General features: G+C 34.4%; 2 protein-coding genes across 2 annotated transcripts; one reads left to right on the top strand and one right to left on the bottom strand.

Annotated features, from left to right (window-relative positions):
• Positions 1-4,573: 4,573 nt before the first annotated feature.
• Positions 4,574-8,203, top strand: LOC109811077 (EIN3-binding F-box protein 1). The gene is made up of 2 exons (XM_020374707.3): positions 4,574-4,886; positions 5,539-8,203. The coding sequence occupies exons 1-2, from the start codon at positions 4,862-4,864 to the stop codon at positions 7,443-7,445; spliced, it is 1,932 nt and encodes a 643-aa protein (XP_020230296.1). The 5' UTR covers positions 4,574-4,861; the 3' UTR covers positions 7,446-8,203.
• Positions 8,204-19,009: 10,806 nt separating this feature from the next.
• On the bottom strand, positions 19,010-22,519 carry LOC109811086 (zinc finger CCCH domain-containing protein 1). The gene is made up of 4 exons (XM_020374720.3): positions 22,326-22,519; positions 20,714-20,788; positions 19,760-20,592; positions 19,010-19,399 (listed from the first exon to the last, which is right to left on the bottom strand). Exons 2-4 carry the CDS (start codon positions 20,766-20,768, stop codon positions 19,292-19,294), a joined length of 996 nt encoding a protein of 331 aa, XP_020230309.1. The 5' UTR covers positions 20,769-20,788; positions 22,326-22,519; the 3' UTR covers positions 19,010-19,291.
• Positions 22,520-24,345: the final 1,826 nt, after the last annotated feature.

Here is a 24,345-nt window from a genome sequence, read left to right as displayed (position 1 = left end):
CCAGACGTGAATTGAAAAGGGGAATCTCTGGGTGAATCGCGCCGGGCGCGGGTATAACCACGCCGGGCGCAATAGACATCTGTAGGTCTCTGGTTGGGAATTGCGCCGGGCGCGCTTTTAACGCGCCGGGCGAGCATTTGATCTTCAGAATTTGACTTTATATTCTTCATGAAAGTTATAGCCTTGGATGTTAGCCTTCCAATGGCGCTGGAATCACCCAAAAAGAACTCTAGATATGACTGTTTTAGTGAAGAGGGGTCGAGCTGATAGCTTTGTTTATAGCTGTTGCGGTTTTTATCGTTTTTAACAAGGTAGATGAAGGAATTAGGACTTGGTGTCTTCATGAGAGTTGTAGTAAATCTTCTTATCTTTCATATGAGATGAGGATGAGTATGGTAGGAGTAGTATAACTCCTGATGCGCTATTTTCTATGAAGGCTGCCATTTCACTTTCAGTGATTTGGTTAAGTTGAAAGTTGTTTAGGTGCGTAGGTGTACTCTTGTTGTTTGGGTGAGTAATTTGACAAGATAGATGAGTTGTAAACAAGATGGTTGGGTCGTATTATGTGTTGATCATGTTGTTTTAAGCTGTTAATGATGAATGTTGTTGAGCTGAGTGATGATATTGATGTGCTGCGCTGAGCGCGGCCCTTGTCGCGCTGGGCGTGAGACTCCTTGGGAGTCTCTGCCTCGAGGGCGCTGGGCGCAATTTGGTTTGCGTTAGGCGCGAGACCAAGGGAGGTCTCTACCTTGCCTGCGCTGGGCGCAGGTTGGGGCATGCCGGGCGTGTGAGACTCCTTGGAGTCTCTGCCTGGCCTGCGCTAGGCGCAATTGGGTATTGCGCCAGGCGCAAGAGAGCTTTGGACTCTCTGGCTAAGTCTCGCCGAGCGCAGGCACGCTTGCGCCGGCCGCGCTGGCCCCTGGAGCCCTCTGGTTGTGTCACGCTAGGCGCGACCATGAGTGCGCCGGGCGCGTATGAGGATGTGAAGTTATATGCTGAATTGCTGATAATATTGTTTTATGCTGAACTAAGCCGAAATTGAGGAATATGATGTGATGACTAGCTGAAATTGCTGTTTGAGGATGTTGAGCTGTGTTAGGTGTATATTGCTGTAAGATGCTTAGAAGTGCTGTAAGATGCTTAGAAGTGCTGTAAGACGATAGGTTGTACTATTAAGCTGAGCTGTGCTGAATGTTGTTTATGCTGATTAATGTTGCCAATGTCGTGTGATGAAAAGTTGTGTTGTGCGGTATGTTGTTAATGATGTAACGCTGAGTTGTGAGATGTGATGCTAATGCTAAACTTTATTGTTTGAGTCGAGCTGAATTATATGCTGATAGTTGTTGAATTATGCTATAATTGCTGAGTTGAGATGTAATTGATAAGTTGTAATAGATGTATCTCGCTATGCTGAGCTGCGCTGTTATTGATGATTTTAAATGCTGATTTATAATATGGCTGTGCTCTAGAATGATGAGCCGAGTTGTGAGTAGTAAGCTGTGTTGAATACTACTTAGTTGTGCTGTATGCTGATTTTGGTGTTGTGCTGTGCTGTGAGCTGTTTTGCTGTGCTGTTTATTGTTGAGCGGTATGCTGTGTTTAGCCACTATTGTGGTGCTGTTATAGCTGCTATGTCGGTGTTGTTAGCCACTATTGTGGTGCTGTTATAGCCGCTAAGTCGGTGCTGTTATAGCCGCTAAGTCGGTGCTGTGCTCCGTGTTGATAGGAGCTGTTGTAGGCCGTAAGGCTAAGCTGTGGTAGAAGATCTCCGAGCTGATATGCGTGACGACGCATTGTGTGTTTACTACTATTTATCGATGTGTACTGTTGTTTACGGTTGTTGTTGCTAATTGATGTTCGGATAGAGGTAGCTGTTTACTATTCTTAAATTTATATATTTGTATGTTGTTTCTTTTCACTAGCTTACCCTTGTTGTTTCCATGTGGTTTGGACTGCGATGATCATACTATGTATGGGAGCAGAGCAGGGATAGGTTGGTGGCTTACGGCAGGTCTGCAGCTGGCAGATAGAGCTTGATTCTTGTGGATGTTTTGGTGTTTTAGCTACTAGGTGTAGTAGCGATTGATGTATTTTGTACATTTGAATCTAGTCAGACTTGGGCCATGTATATATGTATATTTTAGACACTATATATATACACTTGTTCCTTTCTGTCCGGTTTTCAGGTGTACTGTGTAGTGTGTAGTGACCAGCCGGGTCGTTACAATAGTTAAAATTTGATATTATTTAAAATTTAAGAGTAAAATAGTCTAAAAATTACACCAAAATTGTTGTCTTAAAAAATGTTTCTTTCTTTTCAACAATTTTTTATTAAGTTTTTTTTTTATTTTGACTTAAACGCACGTGTAATCTATAGAGTATTGTAATTATACCAAATATTTAACGTATTTTAGGAGTGTTAAAAGTTAGATTTGACTCTCTCCTCCATCTTTCCTAAATTCCAACGACAATATTTAACTACTAAGAAAAAGAGTAATATTATATGTGAGCACTCTTTATATCGATGGTAACTTGCTACACTATTTTAACTTTTGGTTGCGGGTTAGTTAGTTTCTATGAAGAAGGATGCATGATTATTAATATGAAGTTGCAGGTTAGTTAGTTTCTATGGAGACAGAAAGAAAGGGAGAGGTGAAGAATGAAGAAGAAAAAGGGAAGAGAAAGAATGAAGAAGAAAAATAGAGAAAAAGAAAGAAGGAATGGAAGAAACGGATTTAATGCCAAAAATGGTCTTTGGTGATGATGCATGGTGGAAACATTTTCATACAATCATATAAAAAAAAAAGTTAATCACCTATACACTGTCAATGTAAATTTTTTTTACACTGACAACCAATCATATCTTTTAATAGTGTCATGTCATTTGCTTATTTAATGAACTAAAAATAAAATACAATAATTTTAAAAATATGATTGGTTGTAAGTGTAAAAAACTTTACATTGACAGTGTATGAATGATTAACTAAAAAAAATAGTATTGTAACTTTTTTTTTAAAAATAGGAAAGATTACAAAGATGATCGCACTAAAGATTGAATCTAAGTTCTCATGCTTCTAACTACCTTAATCCCTCTCCACCCAACTACTAAGCTAACTTTAGTGGTCTAAAAAATAGCATTGTAACTAAAACATAGAAAATTGCTCATATAGTATTGACATAGATATTCAAGCTTTTGACATAACAAGATCAAAATGATGCAATAAAGATTTGATGATTTTATATCTTTAAGCATTTGCTCCTTCAACATTGTATATCTCTTAAGTGTTTTATGCAATAAGATTGAAACCATGAAGCAAGTCATTGCTACTGCAAGAAGTGCCCACAAAATTTGTTATTTGCAAACTATCTCACCTTATTTATGACATACGTCTAAACTTTACAATTTTGTAATTTTTTGATTTATGATCAATTTAGTTAATGCAATAAGATTTAAAAGAAAAGTAGAAATCGCATAATAAGAGGAGATAAATGTTGAAAAAGAAAAAAAAAAGTGAAGATAACAAAATGGAGAGAGGAAAAAAAAAGTAAAAAGAAGGAAGAGGAAAGATATTGATCAAGACTAAAACATTAAAAAAAAACTATTCAAATAATTAACAAATAAAAGGTATGAATTGTGTAAGTATTAGAATTAAAACATAAGCACAATAATATTATGTAATGCGTTATCAATGCTATATTATTATGATATATTAAAATTTTACAGATATATAGATTGATGAATAATTATAAAAATATTTTATATATTAATTTAAATTTATATAATAAAATATTATATGATTTTTATTTTTTTTTAATTTTCATACTTATTTATATATATTAAAAATTCTTAATTCAGTAATTAAATTATTAAAATTTAATATATAATACAATAAATATCAAAACTTATTTCTAGAATAAATAAATTCTTTCTCTCTATCTTTTTATATAAAAAAAAAATCTTCCACAAGAAACACAAATCTTATTCTTTTAACTTATTTAATACCAATACAAACTTATAATTCAAAAACATTTGTTAAACTAAAACAATTATGTGTTAAATGATTAGGTCAATATATTTTTTCTTCAAGATTATAAAAAATGCAAAAAATTATATTTTAAAATTATACAAGAATGATAAATAAAAAATCATTTCATCATTTCCCATATAAACTTTCGTAAAAATAATAAGTAACAAACCCTTAAATATTTTTTATTCTCTTTTTTTTTTTTTTTTTAAAAGAAGATGTTATAAAAATTCACATCATATAAGTATTTAACCTCCTATATTTCACATGCCATTGTTCAAAAGACAAAAAAAGAGAGTTAAAACTTAAAATCAACATAATTTATTTATATATAATAATGATGAATAAAAGAAAAATAAATGAAACAATCTTTTGATATGAATAGAGAGAAATATTTAAGGAAAATAAAATAAAGAGAAAAAGAAAACCCATGAGCCACAGTGGTTTGTGGTTTGTGGTTTGTGGTGGTGGGGTAGAGAATATTAGAAAAAAATAAAACCCACTTTGCACAGATACATTGCATGTAGATGTAGGAAACCGTTCAGTGTACGGGAATCTCTTTCCCTTTACAATAAAAACCTCCTTTTTCCCCAACACTTAACCTTCATTTCATTTTTCCCCCAAATCTCTTCTCTTCTCTTCTCTTTCTCTCTCTCTCTTTCTTTTTTTGCCCTATCTCATAGGGTTCCATCCATCACTCTCTTTCTCATGCGTTATTGCTCTCAACGATCTCACGCCGCCATCGCTCTCGCCGTCCTTCTCTTCTTCGCTCTCCTTTTTGCTCTCTTTCGAGGGTTTTCTCGTGAACAACGCTTCGGAATTCACCACCCCGCACCATGTCTAAAGTTCTCGGCTTTTCCGGTGAGTTCGTTGACCCGTCGCGTTTTTTCTTCGATTTTTGGGTGATGGGTTTTGGTTTTGGTCCAAAATTTTTTATGGGTTTCAGTTGTTTAGGTTGTGCTAATAGGGTGCGTAGAAGGTTTTTATGTTCTCTGGTGATGATTATGCTTTTCATTTGATGTTTTGGGGGGAAAAGTTCGTGGGTTGACCTTGGTTTTTCTTAATTTGTTTGGGGTCGTGGATGATCGTGTAGTATAAGTGTGAAATTTTGAATTGGGTGATGGAAGTCTTGTTTGGCATGTGCTGGGTGGTGATCTGATTTTATGTATGCTTTGTTTTCTCGTTGGTATTTGAATTTTGCATGAGGAATGGTTTTGATAGCTTAGAGGATCTGATAAGAGATGTAATGATATGCGTAGAGTAAGTTGTTGATGAGATAGATGATTTAGCTTGGATTTTTTTTAAGAATTGTGTGTTTTTCTCTTGGTATTTGTTTGAGAGGATGCAAGGGGTTCTTAGACATATATGGATTTCTATTGGCGGTTGAAATATTTCATTCATGGATTGATGCTTTCTGTTTGTTCTATTTACTGGTTGAATCTATATGTTTAATTGTGTTTATGTGTTCAATTTTTGTGCTTTGCTGATTTTGTGCATATGTTTGGGTTCTCAGGAGGTGATGACTTTTGCCCTGGGGGATCAATATACGCCAACCCCAAGGAAGCAAGTTTCTTCCTGCCTCTTGGTCCTCAAGTTGATGTGTACTTTCCTCCTCGTAAGAGATCACGTGTCAATGCCCCATTTGTTTTTGATGGAGAATGGTTTGAGCAGAAGCAGAAAACCTCTATTGAAGCCTTGCCAGATGAGTGTCTCTTTGAGATCTTTAGGAGGTTGCCTGCTGGCGAAGACCGGAGTGCATGTGCTTGCGTTTCCAAGCGCTGGCTCATGCTTCTAAGCAGTATTTGCAAGAACGAAATCTGCGTTAACAAAAGTGTGGAGATCAAGAGTGAAAAGGAGGGTGATGATGTTGAATTTGGTGGTGAGGGATACCTCTCTCGAAGCTTGGAAGGAAAGAAGGCAACAGATGTTAGACTTGCTGCCATAGCTGTTGGTACTGCATCTCGAGGAGGATTGGGGAAGCTTTCCATCCGTGGAAGCAACATGGTTCGTGGGGTAACTAGTCTTGGTCTCAAGGCAGTTGCTCATGGATGCCCTTCTTTGAAGTCTCTTTCTCTATGGAATGTTGCCACTGTTGGTGACGAGGGCCTAATTGAGATTGCTAATGGATGTCAACAGCTGGAGAAGCTTGACCTTTGCAAGTGCCCCTCAATTTCTGATAAGGCTGTAATTGCAATTGCAAAGAACTGCCAGAATCTGACTGAGCTGTCCTTAGAATCATGTCCTAACATTGGCAATGAAGGTCTTAGAGCTATTGGGAAGTTCTGCTCCCATCTAAGGTCCATATCTATCAAGGACTGCAGTGGTGTTAGTGATCAGGGAATTGCTGGATTGTTTTCTTCAACATCTTTGGTTCTCACAAAGGTGAAGCTCCAGGCACTGACTGTTTCTGATCTCTCTCTAGCTGTTATTGGACATTATGGCAAGTCGGTTACCGATATTGTCCTTAATTGCCTCCCAAATGTCAGTGAGAAGGGGTTCTGGGTCATGGGTAATGGTAATGGATTGCAGAAGCTGAAGTCTCTCACTGTTGCATCCTGCAGAGGAGTAACAGATATTGGGCTTGAAGCTGTTGGAAAGGGTTGTCCAAATCTGAAAATTGCTCACCTTAACAAGTGTGCATTTCTGTCAGACAATGGGTTGATATCATTCGCCAAGGCAGCTTCATCACTCGAGAGCCTTCGATTGGAAGAGTGCCACAGGATTACCCAATTTGGGTTTTTTGGTGTCCTTTTTAACTGTGGTGCAAAATTGAAGGCCATGTCGTTGATGAGCTGCTACGGGATCAAAGATCTGAATTTGGTGTTGCCAACAGTGACTCCATGTGAATCACTTCGATCATTGTCTATCTGCAACTGCCCTGGATTTGGCAACGCCTCCCTGTCTGTGTTGGGAAAGCTGTGCCCTCAGCTTCAGCATGTTGAATTGAGTGGACTCGAGGCAGTGACAGATGCAGGTCTTCTTCCACTGCTTGAGAGTTCTGAGGCTGGTTTGGTTAAAGTGAATCTTAGTGGTTGCACAAACGTTACCGACAAAGTTGTTTCATCCTTGGTCAATCTGCATGGTTGGACCCTTGAAAATCTTAATCTTGATGGTTGTAAAAACATCAGCGATGCTAGCTTGATGGCAATTGCTGAAAACTGTGCATTGCTATGTGATCTTGATGTCTCCAAGTGCACGATAACAGATGCTGGGATTGCAGCCCTGGCACATGCCAAACAGGTTAATCTGCAAATTCTTTCTTTGTCAGGTTGTACTTTGGTCTCAGACAGGAGCTTGCCCGCTTTGAGAAAATTGGGTCACACCCTGTTGGGACTCAACATCCAGCACTGCAATGCAATCAACAGCAGCACGGTTGACACGCTTGTGGAGCTTCTCTGGAGGTGTGACATCCTCTCCTGAGCTGGAAGAACTAATCTCACACTGCAATTTAGGCCAGGATCACAACTTGCAGGAAGCTTGTTATGCATAGTGTTGCACAGTAGTTTTTAGGTCCATTAACCGGTCTTCATCGTCCAGTGACTCGGTTTTCTTTTTCTGGAGTGTGCAGTCATTTAGCCTTCATTTTTTGCAGGTTCCTTCAATGGGAAACCTGTTCTTTTTTGGCATCCATCGCCACCTTTTAAATGGCTGCATATCTCTGATAACATAGCTACCGGGTTCTGGAGTTAGGAATCTTTGTTACTGGTGTTGGCACCTGATGTTTTTAGCTCAGCTTTGCGTCGGTTTTGCCCCCATGTGTGTCTTAGTTTTCTGTTTCAAGTTTTTACAGTTACCTGTACCTCTCTTAAGTTGTTTACCAAATGTGTCATGTGTTTGAACTATGTTCTTCACATGATGTTTGGGATAAGTTTTACTCAAAGGGCAGGTTAGAAGCTCCAGTGTTATGTGCTCTTGTCAGGCTGGTTGAAGTTGTCAAGTTCGGTGTTATGAAGCCTTGTTTTTTAGGGCTTGGCTATGGCAGCAAGTTATTCATGTCTGCCATAACCACAACCTTTTTTCCTTTTGGGAAGGGTTGTTTTTTCTACCAAGTCCTAGTTTTTTAAGGCTTCATTTTTTTAACTTGGCACTGCAACTTCTACATTGTGTAATGATATGTTCTTATCTGCCCTTTGTGCTGTATGTTATGAAAAGTAATGGAATAAAATTTTCTGTCTCAATCCAAGAGCAGACGGGTAGATATATGGCTCTATGCTTTCATCATACCCTTACTATTAAGTTATCTTTATACAAATGAAGGAAAGCTTTATACATTTTGATTAAGGTTAAAATGCATAGAACTATTTTGAATAATGAATTAGCAACCTAGTGGTCGAAATTCCTACTTACTGAGATTGTTAAAAGGATAAATGTACTCCTTTTATACAAGTTGAAAAAAGCAAATTATTAAAAATAAGTAAAATAATACTTGGCACCTCTCTCTCAATGCTCCTTACTTTGTCTTAGAATTACATTCTACACGAGTCTCATTTTTCCTTATCTTTTAATCCCAACAAACGATTTTCACTTCATTTTCTCCTCTTCAATTTCTTCCTTTTTGATATATTTGATTTAATAGTAGAAACTGAGTTTTTAATGAGTTAAAATTCTGCACAACAGGGAGTACAGTTGACACAGAGAACAGTGATTTTATTTTATTTTTATAACAGAGAACACTGAATTCTGTAGCTGTACTTGACTCACTTGTGGTATAATTTGCGAAGCGTGGAGGCTGCGTTTGCACAAACTTGGAACTTTATGGAATTTAGCTGTATTTCATTCATTTTTAATTATTATTCTTTTCTCTTTTTTGAAAAAGTAATCATTTTTCTATATATATATATATAAATCTTTAACTAAAGTACATTTAATTTTTGAAGTAAATCCGCAACACGGATTCAAGTTCATGGAATTGGTCTTAGATGACTAATAGTCCAATATTGATAATTGTCGGATGTTATGATGCAAAATATTAAAATAGTTTATTGACTAATTAAAAGAAGTGCAAGTGGTCGGAAATTGAAAGGATCATGGTATGAGTAATAGTATTGTGATAGAGTTGAAAATGGCACATGCACCTTCACATGCATTGTTTGTGTAAAGCAATGAATGATTCATGCACCTCAAAATGCGAAGCTTCCCTTTGCGTTTGTGCCACTGCTTGTTGGGGCCACTACACTAGTTAATTTGAAATTAAAGGAATTGGATGGTTTTGTTTTTGGTTTTGGTTTCGTTACGGATTCTCAAGAGCATAAAATCCAATTATCTAATCACCAAGATTATTGTTGCCATGCCTATGCCAAATGTTATTGTTCTGTGATTGAGATTGATCAATGGACAAAATATCTCTCCCTGTTTGATTAGAGAAGCATTTGTGATTTTATTCAACAACACGATTGATGAGCTTTAGTGTCAAATCTGTAGTGGTTAAGGGTATCCAATGAAAAGAAATCAAATCAAAACCATTCTTTTAGTTTCAACTCTTTATAATGTCTCCATTAATTAATATTTTTTCTATTATCAGGGTTAAGACTTTTCCTGCATTAACACCAATTTATTGTCTTCAAAGAATATAGACATAATACTTCTCTCAAACTTGTAATCTTTATGTCAAAAGATGCTTCCATATTGATTCTCTTTGATATATGGTAAACAATAAAAGAAAAAGATATTGTTTGATACTTACTGATAAAAGAACAAGTGTATACATCTCATTAAGAAATAAAATAAAAGGGAAAAAAGTGAGAAACACAAAAACAAAGAGACTAAAGTATAGAATGATGCTTATCATTGTAAGTGTTGAGTCACACGACAATAAAATGAGATAACTCTCACAATACGTTCATACAAAATATCGCTTATACTTAAATTATTATCTTTTATGTGTTTTTTTATATGCTTTTTTAAAATAATAAAAGTATTCCCTTCAAAAAAAAAATAATAAAAAGTGTAAGATATATATATTTCACACTAGTTAATAGATATTATAAAATTTTTTAAAAAGTAGATATTAGTAATGTAATTGTCAAATTTGTTAAATGAATTTTTTATAAATATGATGATTTATTGTTATTTTTTTATAAATAAAAATTATAAATTTGTATCATAAAATTATTCATATATATATATATATATATAACCATTTAAATATAATTTAATAATTTATATATTTGTAGTTGGCATTTATCATAATAAATATGTTTTTAATTCCTTAAATTTAAAATTGTTATTTTTATTCCCTGTAATTTTAAAAAAAATTATATTTTAATTTTTATATTTAAATTTTGTTAATAATTTTATCAAATATTATTGCATAAAATCCACCTATTAATATTCTCATTAGTGACAACATCACATTAAATTCAGTTGATATTATCTAACTGTCTTAATTTATCACTTTTAAATATGTTATTGATGATATAAGAAAATAAAATAAAACTTTTAAAAATTATAATAATTAAAAATAATAATTTTAAATTTAAAAAATTAAAAATAAATTTATCATAAATTTGAGAGATTAAAAATATATAAAATTTAAAAAAAAATTCTCATTTTTGATACGTTGTATTGTATATAGGTATGCATATTGCGCACACAACATAGTAGTATTTTATACATGTTTATAAAACTTGATTTGATATATAAAATAAGAATATATTATTACTTAAAATTTCAAAAATAAATTAAACAAATACTATTTAATATATATTTTTTAAAATGAATAACTCAGTTTGGATCCAGTGATGAGAGTTTAGCACAGTAAGCATTATATTATATGTACATGTATAATAAAAAAAAATATTTATATAATAAGATCAGACAACTTTTTATAATTGTAAATATAAAAGAAATGATGTATGAAAATAATAATAATACGAAAAGTTATGCAAAATGAACAGAAAGGTAGAGAAATGCATTGTATTTGAGTGTGACAGTGAAGTTGAATGTATGCAGTGATTGCAGACTATTCACCGAAAGCGACCTGCCTAAGATAAGAGGTACACAAGTCAAAGACAATTCATTGCCGGTACATGTACCGGCAAATCTTCTTTTTTAATCTTCTTTTTCTTAACTTTTTAATCTTTATAATTTAAGATAATTTTTTAAGTTTTTATATTTATAATTTTTAAAATTTTTAAGTTTTTATCATCAATTTTTTTCTTCAATATTATCTAACGTAGTAAAAATTTTCAATTGTGTAACAGTAATAAGAATGTGACAACAAGGAGAGTTTTAAATAGGATAAAAAAAGGCATGAAAGGTTGAGGATCTAATTTATTATAATCATGTAAAAATAAATTTGACATGAAACACAAAAAATTATTTATATATTTGTCAATATAAAAGAGATAATGATAAAAAAAAATATAATATTAGAAATTAAAATAATTAAAAATTATAAATATAAAGATTAAAAAAATTTATAAAAAAATAAATATATAAACTAAAAATATTTGCTTTAAGTTATTGAAACTAAAAGATTAAATAGGTGAAACAATAAAAATTTTAAAAAATTTTAACCTTAAAATATACAAAAATTTAATACGTTTTATTTCTTTAAAGTTTGAGATAAATTTATTTTTGTATTTTAAATTTAAAATTAATTTTAAATTTTTTTGTAATATAGAAAAACAAATTACTCATTTTATTCATATGTCGTTATCAAATATGTAAAACAAAACTCCAAGCGTGTGATTCAGCAGTAGGGGTTGATCTACGCTTAAGCAAGATTAGGGATTCGAAACCTACCTTATGTATGCAGTCGCGTTAAATCTTGGGTGTGAGACCTATGAACCCTTCCCTCTCACTTTTCTCCCCTCTCTTGCACTTAACTCTCTTTCACTCTTTTTTCTACTCACTCACTCTCTCTTCTTCCATTTTGGCTGGTTGTGTCCTCATTTCCTTGTGATGACTTTGGATTGAAGGTGCTGAGTAGGTGGTTGTTTCTTCCGGAGTCGTGCCGTGCGGAGCTTCCCATTCCTTCCCTCTTTTCTCCCGCTTCTTCTTTTCGGAGCTCGGCATTCTTGAACCGAGGTAAGGAAAGCTAGCTTTCTTCGCTATTTTTGGATGTCAATGGAGTTCAAGTAACTCAATAGTTGTTGAAGAGGTTGATTCTTGGCTGTGATTGAAGAAAATTTTCGTTTTCGGGTTTCCGGGGTTTGGGTATCTCGAGGTTTTCACTTGTTGATGGTTGCATGTTGGAAATGAAGTGTTTTTTTTTATGCTTGATGAAAATGCTGGATTTTGGATGGTTTGCATGTTGGTTTCCTAGTGATTTTCGCAGGTTTTGATGAAATTTTCGAAGTAGGTAAGGGTTCCTGTTTGAATTTGCGTCGGGCGCAGTTCTTCGCGCCGGGCGTGAGTTGAAATGAGGAATCCCTGGGTGAATCACGCCGGGCGTGGGGAGGACCACGCCGGGCTCACTATGCGCTGGGCGCAGGATGATTGAGCCGGGCGCAATATACCTTGGTAGGTCTGTTGAGAATTGCGTCGGGCGTGATTTTAATGCGCCGGGCTTGATTTTAATGCGCCGGGCTTGATTTTAATGCGCCGGGCTTGATTTTAATGCGCCGGGCTTGTGTTTTTCTTTCAGAATTTGACTTTATAGTCTTCATGAAAGTTGTAGCCTTGGATGTTAGCTTTCCAATGGTGCTGTACTCACCCAAAAAGGAGTTGTAGAACTCTAGATATGGCTGTTTTAGTGAAGAGGGGTCGAGCTGCTAGCTTTATTTATAGCTGTTGCGGTTTTTATCATTTTTAACAAGGTAGATGAAGGAATTAGGACTTGGTGTCTTCATGAGAGTTGTAGGAAATTTTATTATCTTTCATATGAGATAAGGACGAGCATGGTAGGAGTAGTATAACTCCTGACGCGCTATTTTCTGTGATGGCTGCCATTTCACATTTAGTGATTTGGTTAAGTTGAAAGTTGTTTTAGGTGCTTAGATTGATTGGTGTCGTTTGGGTGGGTAATTTGACAAGATAGATGAGTTGTAAATAAGGTGGATGAGCCATATTATGTGTAGAATATGTTGTATGTCGTATATGCTGTTAATGATGTAATGCTACGCTATAATAGATATATATATTGCCGTGCTGAGTTGGGCTGTCATGGAGGATTATCATGTTGAATTAAAATATTGTTGTACTATAGACTGTTGAGTTTAAGTAGAAGCTGTTGATTATAATGTGATGACTTGTGGTTAACGCTGCTTGTTGATGTTGAGTTGTATCAATTATAAATTATTGTAAGTTGATATGTTGAGCTGTATCAGTTGTATACTACTGTGAGTTGATATGATTAAGCTGTATCAGTTGTATACTATTGTGAGTTGATATGTTGAGCTGTATCAGTTGTATACTGTTGTGAGTTGATATGTTGAGTTGTACAGTTGTGTTGTACTGTGTGTTGATATTGGATGTTGTAGGCCGAAAGGCTGAGGTGTTGTAGGCTGAAAGGCTAAGGTGATGTAGGCCGAAAGGCTGAGTTGTTGATCACTAAGACTAGAGGAGTTTTTTTCGAAATTTCCTCATCCCATTGTGTGGATTGAGTGGCTGTGGTGCTCTTGGAGCCCAATTTGTTGAAAACCCTCCCTGGAAAGCTGACCCTTGGAGTGGTAACTTGCTGTTCTCCTCTAAGTCTTGGTGATCCCGTGTATGGGCAAGGTCGAGGCACACATGTACAAAGCGACCACGGTATAGGGGCCAGGTCGACCTATACCGATTACAAGCGACCAATACTAACTTATATGCGTGACGACGCATTGTATGTTTTATTGCGGTTATGCTGTATGGTTGATGAGTTGTATGCTGATGATGTGAGATGTGTGCTGTTATTGCCGAATGTCGTGGTATTTTAAACTGATTTTGTTAAGCTAATTGATGTGTTGATTTGATGTGCTGATAGGGGTAGCTGTTTACTATTTATATATATATATATATATATATATATATATATGTATGTTATTTCTTTTCACTAACTTACCCTTAGTTGTTTCCATGTGGTTTGGACTGCGATGATCATACTATGTATGGGAGCAAAGCAGGGTTAGACTGGTGATAGTGACAAGTCTGCAGCTGGCAAAGGGAGGAGTCTTGTTTGGCGGATGTTTGTTTGTTGGGCCACTATCTGGCTACTTTGGTTGTATTTCGTTTGTACACCCTAACTCTAGTCGGATTAGGACATTGTATATATTTATATTCTAGATCCTATAATTATATACTCGTTCTATTCTGTCTAGTGTTTCTGGTGCGCTGTGGTTGTGAGTATAGTGGCCAGTTGGGTCGTTACATTGGGACCAACTATCTCATCCTTTGAGGTGCCTCCAATCTAACGAGGAGATTAGTCACTGCTATCGACCCTGATACTCTAGGGACGAAAAAAAAATATGTGAAATAATAATGATGTAAGCAATTAATTTACCTGCAAATCTGTCAAAATTTATTAGTTAACATAACTATATCTTCTCATCATATCACAATATTCCACATTTTCTTAATCATAGGACCAAACACCTTCATGCCTGACGCAAGTAACTCGCGCTCAACCTGAACCCAACCTAAGAGCTCTAAAGATCTCTCACGCCCGGTGTAGCATCATCACGCCCGACGTGTTGGTAGGCAGAGACTTCAAGAAGTCTCCCAAGCCCAGCGTGCCCAACTCGCGCTCGGCGTGAAATTAGGCAGAGACCTCACAAGGGTCTCACGCCCGGTGCAGTCCTCCTGAGCCCAGTGCCACCCCAGGCAGAGACCCCTAAGGAGTCTCTACGCCCGGTGAGCTTAGATCACGCTCGGCGCCATATCAAAAATAAAAATTCAAAGCAATTATCTGATATCGCACCTAGCGTGGTTCTTCCACGCCCGACGTGATTCATCCAGAGGATTCCATTCCTAATCTCGCCCGGCGCGACCAACCTCGTGCCCGACATGATTAGACAATGGAGTTCCCTGATGAACGCTCGCCCGACGCCAAGAACTGCGCCCGACATAAACTCAAACAACAACCCTCACAACTTCAAAATCTTTAACCAAAAACCTGAAAATCAACCAACTCAGACACATGCAATCCAGGAAATGAAATACATCTACTTCATATAGCTCAAAAACAAGCTTAATTTCAACATACCACCATCAACACGTCAAAATCACCAATTTTCCCAATTTTCCCAAAAATGAGAAATTCTTCAAATCAATCAATGATTCTCAACATTCTTACTCCAAATGAGTTCCTAACTCACACACAATCAAAAAGTTTACAATCTAGCTTCCTTCACCTAAAGATTAACTCAAAACGACCAAGGAAAAAAGGAGAAGAAGATTTTCCTCCGAGTTCAACCCACGAGCTTCAATTCTTTAGAACAAGCTTCTCCACTTGAATTGCAAGAAGAAAAGAAGGAATTAGTGACCTAGGGGAGAAGAAGATTCAAATAGAAAAGTTTGGGAAAGAAAGAAGCTCACGGACCAGAGTCTTTCTCTCTAAAACCTCTCTACAGGTTTCTTTGAGAATGAGCTTACGAGGCTTCGTTCTCAGAGAAAGTCTTAAATACCCTTCCCTCTAGTATTCACTAACTTTGAACCAACCTACTACGTCACAATTAGTATCTTGTTCTTGGTTGCATGTGTGGGATGTTTGCTGATTTTTAGGTTTTGGCTCGAGATTAGGTTCTACATATGCAAAATTCTAATATCATGTCGGGCGCACCTTCAACACGTTTGGTGTTGTTCTAACTTGAGATTTTTTATCTCAATAACGTTGGACGCAGGATTAGTGGCACCGAATGTGAGGAAAGAAGACTCGTCTCGGGTTGGAATTGCGTCAAACGGGGTTGAACGAGGTTGGGCGTGGATGCCTTGAGAGTTCTCTAACTTGGTGACGTTGGGCCCAATGTTATGTGGTGCCCAGGGTGGTCAAGCCAAAGCTCTTTGTCTGGTTTTCATTAGGTGTTATGGTGATGATGTTAGGTGAGACTCAAGTAGAGACTCTTTACTTGAGATGGGGTTATGTGTGGTGTTTTACCACGTCAAGCGAGAGGTCTCAAGGGCTTCTACCTTAGCCACTTCGAGCGTGGGGGTGTAACATTAGACGTGGGTGAGGAAGAGAACTCCTTGCTTGGATGATGTCGGGTGCAAGGTGAGTAACACCGGTGAGTTGTTGAAGAAAAACATGATGACTTGATTGATAAAGTGTTGATTTCTTGCTAGTTTGAGTTGTTATATGATGAGTTAGTTGTGAGTTGTACGTTGAGTGTTGACCATGTCATGCGTTGACCAAGTTGTGTTATTGTGTAATTATGTCGAAAATATGATGTGTTGTTGAGATGCATGTTGATTACAATGTTGTAAATGAGTTGTAATGATGAAGATATGAGCTGAAAAGTTATGTGTTGATTGTGTTGTTGTGAAAAATATAATGAGCTGTTGTGTTGTTGAATTGGATTAACCACTTAGAACTAGAGGAGATATTTTTGAAAGTTGCATACCTCATTATGTGGATATTGTGTTGTGGTGCTCCGAGAGCCTAATTTGTTAAAAACCTTTCTTGGGAAGTTGATCCTTGAAGTAGATGTTGTGTTGTTTGTCCTCTAGGAACCTGCTGGTACCGTGTGTAGGTAAGGTCAAGGTACACGTGTATGAAGTGACCATAGTATAAGGGTCAAGTCGAGCTATAGTGATTACAAGTAACCAATCGAGTAAAGTATGAAGTCAAGAACTTATTTCCTAACTGAGTATCGAAAGGTTATAGTATTTGGAGGGTAGTTGGTGGGCTAATCCCATAGGAGGCTTGGTTAAGCTAGTTAATGTTGTGGTAGGCCTATACCCAACTATTTTATCCTAACATTAATATTATACTTCCTTGTTTAAGTGGTGACATCCGAGAAATTGGGTTTCTTATGTTGTGGATTTATATCCAATTTGTTATTGATCTAGCAAGCCCAAAATTATCACCTTGTGTTGTCAGTCCGATAGGATTAAGCTACTGAAACTGCTCATCCTGTGTTGTAGGAGATCTCCTAGTTGAAATGCGTGACGATACATATGAGTTATCGTGTTGGGCATATGATGTGTTGAATTGGTTGTGTTGCCCATATCCTATGTTGAATTAAGGTGATCTATGAAACTGTGTTGATTTGTAGTTGCATTGTGCTAATTTGTGTTGTATAACGTGTTGTTCTGTTACTATGTAGTTCAATACAAAATGATGACGTAATGTTTATGTGACGTATTTACACTATTTCTTTTTACTCTAGCTTACCTTTACATATTTCCATGTGGTGTGGACTGCAATGATCATATGTGATATAGGAGTAGAGTAGAGATAGGATTGGAGGGTTGCTATGGAGGCCACCTAGTGGCATAGGAGTTGGATGACATTTTGTTGACTATCTTGTAGCAGTAGTTTTGTATAGATATAGTAGTTGCTTGATCGATAACTTAAGATATATAGGTTCCATCATTTGATTACCGTATTTATATTGCACCTAAATAATTTGTTGATTTTCCTTATATACTTGTAGTATAATACAAGTTCTAGTATTTATATATCTATACTCTTAAGTAAAATATTTTTCACTACTATTAGTTGTACTATATAGGGTAGTGACCAAGTCAGGTCGTTACAATTTTAAACAAATTTAAGTGTATAAAATTTAATAAATTGTAAAATTTTTAAAACTAAAATCTACAATTTAAACTAGTAATTAAGCCTAAAAGAAAACTACGCATGATGACATGTATAACTATTCTAGCTATAGTAATTGACAGTGAATTAATCTATAAACTTCGGATATTTAACAAAAGTGATATAGGCATAAACTTTCAACTTGTTCCAATTAACTCATAAGCTTTAACTTACATTTTAATGTTTCATGATTTTAGAACCCTAAAATCAACAACAAAAAAGTATTGATAACAACGATGATTTTGTGTAAAAAGTTATAAACCCTTCATGTATCCACCAAAGAATCATAATGAGGAGTTAGTAATCATATTAATTAATTGATTAATATAAAAAAAATGTTTTTTTTTACAAAAAAAAGGCTTATTTAAAATAAAACTCTTAGTGAATTTTGGTTCAAGGAAAATAAACATTAATTAAAATTTGGAGATTACATTTGTAATTTAGACAAGAAATAATGATATCACATTAATTATAATATCTACTCAAGTTGTAGTACCTCTCCCTCTCTATCTCTCTAATTTATTTATCTAATTTAGACATGAAGTTGTAATATATCTTCCAATCCTCACCATTTATTATTTGAGTAAATAATACTCTAATGATCAATTTTTGTCGGTATTAAAATAGTTCAATGAACAAAACTCATGTCTACTGAATATAAATTAATTATTTATAATCAACTTTGGAATATTATATAGACCATATTAATAGAAAAAAGAAGAAAATAACTATCTTAAAAGTTATCTAAAAATAACAAGTATAACAATTAATTTTTTAATCTTTTAGATTATGTTAGTGTGTCCATATGGAGATATATATGCATAATAAGGCCATCAAGCTCAACTCATAAAATCTTCTATTATTTAATGCAAGAACACATAGGACCATATCATGTCTTCATGCCCCCCTTCCCCCCTCCTCATTTATTGTTGTGACAAATACTTTCTTCAAATCTTTTTTGTTTTCCTTTTATAATCGATACCAATTGAATATATGACAAATAATTTTCCTTTTAAGTTGAAATTATTGCAACCTATAATTGATATTTTACCCCCATTGAATATAATCTGATATGGACCCACTAAGATAATATACACAAAGATAAATAATAAATTGTCCAATCTATTTTACAAGCCGGATTATAATCGATTGTATCGTTTGGATCGATGACAATAAAAATAGGGGAGAAACTGTTAAATTAGCCTCTGATAATTAGTTTGTGATCTATTAATCACGCCAAAGTAAAGTCGGACTAATTCCAACTCCAAAATATTTGGACCAAATCTTATTTTCAATAATCAAGATAATATGTCAAAATATAATGTCTAAATTATCTTATCAAATCAAAAAAAAAAAAAAAAAGTTTCACAGATTGCAAAACTGCGTGCTATATACAAATGGGTGAACGTCTATCACCATAGATATTCTGGGATCTATATGCCAAAGAAATACAACAAAATGAATGACACCTAGTTCCACTCTGTAAACCTCTGTTTTCAACTCATTATATAGCTTCAATCTTTAACACAACTAAAATGGAGGTGAAAGGATAAATTCCTCAAAGCAAAGAGAACCACGGATCCTACAAAAATTACTTAATTTTATCCTCAGCCATCTTCCTGCGTATCTCGTGAGCAACATTAAAAATGCCAAGTGTTGGCTGGTTGCAGACAAAACACTTCTTATTCTTTGCATGATGCTGCAAATAAAACAAACAGAAAGTTAGACATGATTAAATAGAAAGAAATTGTGTTACTACAGTAACAATGTCACAAGCTAAAGGAACACATCCTCAGCCTATTCCCTAAACAAATGATCAAAAGAATATCCCATAGTATACATTAATAACAGGAATGCTAAATCTATCAATTCTTTCAGAGCTGAATCAGTTAACAAACCAGAGCAACTAATCAGTAGTATAACAACTGCAACCTAATATAATCAAACTAAAATGTGTAGCATAAAATCTTAATTATAAATATTGAACCATATGCATAACACTAAATAACTTCAAACTATTACTAATCAAAACTTATAAGCAACAACTATAAGTCTATACCTTCAATGCACAATGCTCGCAGAAGTAGTGCTTGCACTTGGTTACAACAGGATCCACAAAAGCGTTTCTACAAATGAAACATGCAAAAGGTAACGAATCTTCATCATCTTCATCAGTCAAACTAGCACCCCCCTCCTCATCTGCATCCTCACCTGCAGCCAATCTCATCTTCCTTGCTTTCTCAGCTTCTTCCCATTCCTTGTCCAACTGCCACCCAGACTTGTAATCCCCTCGATCATGCATAAACTTACATGAATCACCATATCCACAGTATCCCGTTTCCTTATAATCCTTACATATGTCAGGTTGATAATCAAACCTTGCTGAAACTCTTATATGAGCTGAAGCCCTAAGAGGACCATGAGAACCACCAGCTTTTTCACTAGCAATTGTTTGCTCCCTACGAAACCCAGCCTTGTAGTCTTTGTAATTGTTAATTCCCTTATATAATTTTTCATCCTTAGAACTTGTGCTTGTCTCTTTAAGACTCTCCGCTGCTTGCTTAAGTGTTCTTTCACGGATGGCACGGGCATCTTTTGAAAACTCAGTCTCGGTCTCCAGAGTTGCTGTTGCTTTGTTATCATGTTGAACTTGAATATTTTTTGAAGACTCGAACTGAAAGACTGGTTTTCCAGATTCTTCACTTGGTTCAGCACATGCAGAGGCTTTTGAAGAGCCAGTGGAAAAGTACAACTTATTGTCAGGCTTTAAAGTCTTCTTCTGAATATGCAATAGAGAAGTTTCTTTGTTTGAGTCCTCCTCATTATCTTCATTATCAATAGTCCGCTTCCTTATATTCTTTCTATTAACCGGTTTTCTGAAAAAACTACACACTGAAAATAAAAAATATAGTAACAAGAATTAATGCAGAGAACAAAAGCAAACAAGATTGTACATTTGAGTCCAATGCAAAGGCAGAAATTAACAAATTATAGAGAAAATAAGCAGACATACCTTGTTCACTTTGCTGGTTTTCAGCAGACTTGGCCTGTTGATTAGAATCTTCCATAACTAGAATGGTTTATACAGCTGCCACATATATAGAATAAAATCAAATTAAGGAATAAGAATATCATATTTACAAAATTATTATAACAAATTGTATAAACCACAGTAGAAATGGAATCAAATCGTGATTCGTAAGATTCAACATCAATAATAAAGCATAGCATGTGCAATTAACAAAGACATATTAAAACACATATTCATGATCAATAACTAAAAGCATAACTCTAGGAGCATGAGATACATGAGTTCTGTCAAAAATTGTCATAATAGAATAACAAAAATCCTGCAATTCTTCTTCAGGTCGCGATTCTTGCAATTTAGGTCCAATTAAGGGTGCAATTCAAACACCAAATATGATTTGCTCACCAATTAGTATTACCAGCTGGTCAAATCAAAATGTATCGCAAATCATTCAACACTGATATATAAACCAATGACATTCTAAGTCAATTAAAACAATAATTTAAAGTATTTTAATTTAGATAGAATAGAATTTACTCAACAAAAGGCAACCTGACCACCAGACCACACCAACCCAGCCATTTTCCCCCTTTTACTTGTTAAACTAAAGGATCCGACTACTCTAAAGTGAGCAACTCACTTTAGAAATTAAATAATTCTAATAATTGACGAGAAAATCAATTGATATCATATGGACATGCATAACAAATCATGGATGAGTTGAAATATCAACAGTTGATTTTCTTATCAACGATTGAGACTATTTACTTTGTTTCTGCTCACTTTAGGAGCCTGATAAGATTAGAAGGCAGGTGATGGTGCAGAAAGCTGAAACATGTTGCTGGGCTTATCTAAGAATTCAATCCATAATAATTAATAAAACCTAAAAGATGCATTGGGATAGGGCTTTGAAAATCTAAATCTGCATGCTTCATGATTTTTCATTAATATCTTTCAGACTTCTAAGTTCTAACATCCTTTTTATGAGAGAAATCTGTAAACTTTAAAAACAGTTGAACAGAAAAAACGACCACATACTCAGCCATAGCCCATGCTGGGCAGGACCAAAAGCGCATGAGGCAAAAAAATTCACAAAGCCAAAACGAAAAATCTCATAGCAACAAAAGCCAACAGAATCAATGGGTTAAGGCCAAACACTTCTCTTTTTCATGATTTTAATAGGTTGAGAAGAAACATCCAAAAACAAACTAGAAGCCTTAAGCACTTTTAAGAGTTTCTGTAAAAAAAAAAAAAAAAAAACTCTTTATTTTCGGTTATCAACCTCTAACTTTATCCAAACCGTTATCAATTCCAAATCGTGACAAACCGGAAACCACAAAACTACTATAGTGTGGTAGCATACAGCAGGATGACTACAATACTAACAATTATAGATACAATGATACATCATAATGTTAAATAATCAATATCACACATACATATTAAAAAAAATGAATACATAATAATAATAATAATTATAATTAATAATCAAAATTCATATCCCTAACCAAAACACAGGATCCAATAACAACAAATTTCAAGGTCAGAAGGAACAAAAGTGAAGCCATCGCAGATAACGTGACAATAAATCACTAACCTGCAAAGAGTTAGAAGAGTGGAGTGCGCGAACGAAGTGCGAAGCGAAGAACTTGCGGAGTCGCGGTTGTGTGAGCGGCGATGGAGCGCGGAGGCCTTGCGGTGGCGCGTGAAAACTGCGGCGGATTAGGGTTCACGACTCGCAGTATAGATGAGTTCAATCTTTTTTTTTTTTTTTTCATTTTTAAAAACAACGTCGTTTTTAGTTTTAAAAAAATAAAATAAAAATTCATGAACCGGTCCATGTCACTTCTTACCGGTTTGACAACGCACCCAATCAAACTAGCGGTTAGCTCGGTCCGAATTAAGTTCAGAAGAGAAAACGATTTTTTATTTTTATATTTTATACTAATATATAGACGTGTGCACCGCATGATAATATAACTATTTATTGATATAATTAAATTTTATCAAATAATAATTTCAAATAAAATTATATTTTAAATTATAATAAATATTTGGCTAAAATAGTATTTTAGTCCTTTATAATAATTGTTTGTTTTAATTTAGTCCCACTTTTATTTTTTTTGTCTCAATTTGGTATTTAATAAATTAATTAGTTACAATGTCGGACTTCCGTCCAAATTATTTAGACGAAGTTAACTGTTGGCCACGTAGATGCCACGTGGTAGCTACGTATATGCCACGTGGAAGCTACGTACATGCCACGTGGACGTCAAATTTTGTCATGCATATGGAACCAGAATAGCCCGTTCCGGTTGTATCCATGGTGTGTAAATTTTGCATCTGGAATGACTCATTCCAGATGCATTATTTAACACTAACGCGTGCAACAGAACGGGCCATTTTGAGACTAGAATGGGCCGTTCTGGATTCAGAACAGGCCGTTCCAGAAAGCCAACCAACATAGTACACCAATGTGGTTCAAAAATAAAAAACAAACCATTTACACATACACAATTTTTTTTATCTAAAAAAATATATATTTTAAAAAATAAAAATTATATTCTAATATATATATATATATTTAAATTATCGTATGTATAAAATATAAATTTCGAGGAGTTATTCATTTATCTAATATTTGTCAAACTTTTGTACTTTCTATTTATTGTTTATGTTGATAAAAAAATTAAAATTGTAAAAAGGCTTAAATATGGTTTTAGTCCCTCAAATTTAAGATAAATTTGTTTTTGGTCCCTCAAATTTAAAACTGTTGTTTTTAGTCCCTGTAATTTTTAAAAATCTTGTTTTAGTCCCTTAGGTCACCAATAACATATTTGAAAGTGACTAATTAAAAAAATTATGCAATATCAACCGGATTTAATGTGATATTTTCACTAATAGGGATACCAATAGGTAGATTTTATGCAATAATATTTGATAAATTTTTTAACAAAATTTGAATACAAGGACTAAATTAAGATTTTTTGAAATTACAAGAACTAAAAACAACAATTTTAAATTTGAGGGATCAAAAATAGATTTACCTTAAATTTGAGGGACTAAAAACATATTTAAGCCTTAGAAAAATTTATATCACATATTAAAAATATTTTTATATGATAAATAAATTAAATTAAATTTTTATAAGATTTAACATATTTATTTATATGTTTTTATTAGTGTTAAGTTATTATTAAGTAAGTTTTTAAGATTGTTATGTAACCAAACATTTTAAAAAATGTCTATGACAGATAAATATATAATATTTATAACATGTATTTTTAACAAAAAATTAAGTTTAAATCTGTTAAATTATAATATAACATAATCTGACCTAGTTTATTTTCATCCTTAATCATAATTATAGATATAAAAACTTGTAAAAAATAACTATAATATATATTTATACTTAAAAAAACTATATATAAAATTTTTAATATTACAAATATATGAATAAGTATTGTCTCGATTTAAAATTTATGGATATAATCATTAACTGTATGTGTGACATTCTGAAACTGGAACGACCCATTCTGGTTTTACTCCTGGTGTGTTAATTTTGCATCCAAAACGGCCCGTTCTGGATGCAAAATTAACGCACGAAGAGTGAAACC

Source organism: Cajanus cajan, chromosome 9 (genome assembly GCF_000230855.2).
Source record: "Cajanus cajan strain Asha chromosome 9, NIPB_CcT2T_4, whole genome shotgun sequence".
In the NCBI taxonomy this organism is placed as follows: Eukaryota; Viridiplantae; Streptophyta; class Magnoliopsida; order Fabales; family Fabaceae; genus Cajanus; species Cajanus cajan.
The sequence above is the reverse complement of the archived record's forward strand: the minus strand, read 5'-3'. Positions and strand labels throughout refer to the sequence as shown.

What these genes read in the sequence shown, in the direction of transcription:
- LOC109811086 (XM_020374720.3), bottom strand. Translation starts at nt 20,768, where the DNA reads ATGGAAGATTCTAATCAACAGGCCAAGTCTGCTGAAAACCAGCAAAGT. An exon ending in AAACCAGCAAAGTGAACAAG is followed by an intron (nt 20,593 to 20,713) that starts GTATGTCTGCTT and finishes TTTTATTTTCAG; the next exon opens with TGTGTAGTTTTTTCAGAAAA. An exon ending in GCGAGCATTGTGCATTGAAG is followed by an intron (nt 19,400 to 19,759) that starts GTATAGACTTAT and finishes TTTTATTTGCAG; the next exon opens with CATCATGCAAAGAATAAGAA.
- LOC109811077 (XM_020374707.3), top strand. Translation starts at nt 4,862, where the DNA reads ATGTCTAAAGTTCTCGGCTTTTCCG. An exon ending in TAAAGTTCTCGGCTTTTCCG is followed by an intron (nt 4,887 to 5,538) that starts GTGAGTTCGTTG and finishes TTGGGTTCTCAG; the next exon opens with GAGGTGATGACTTTTGCCCT.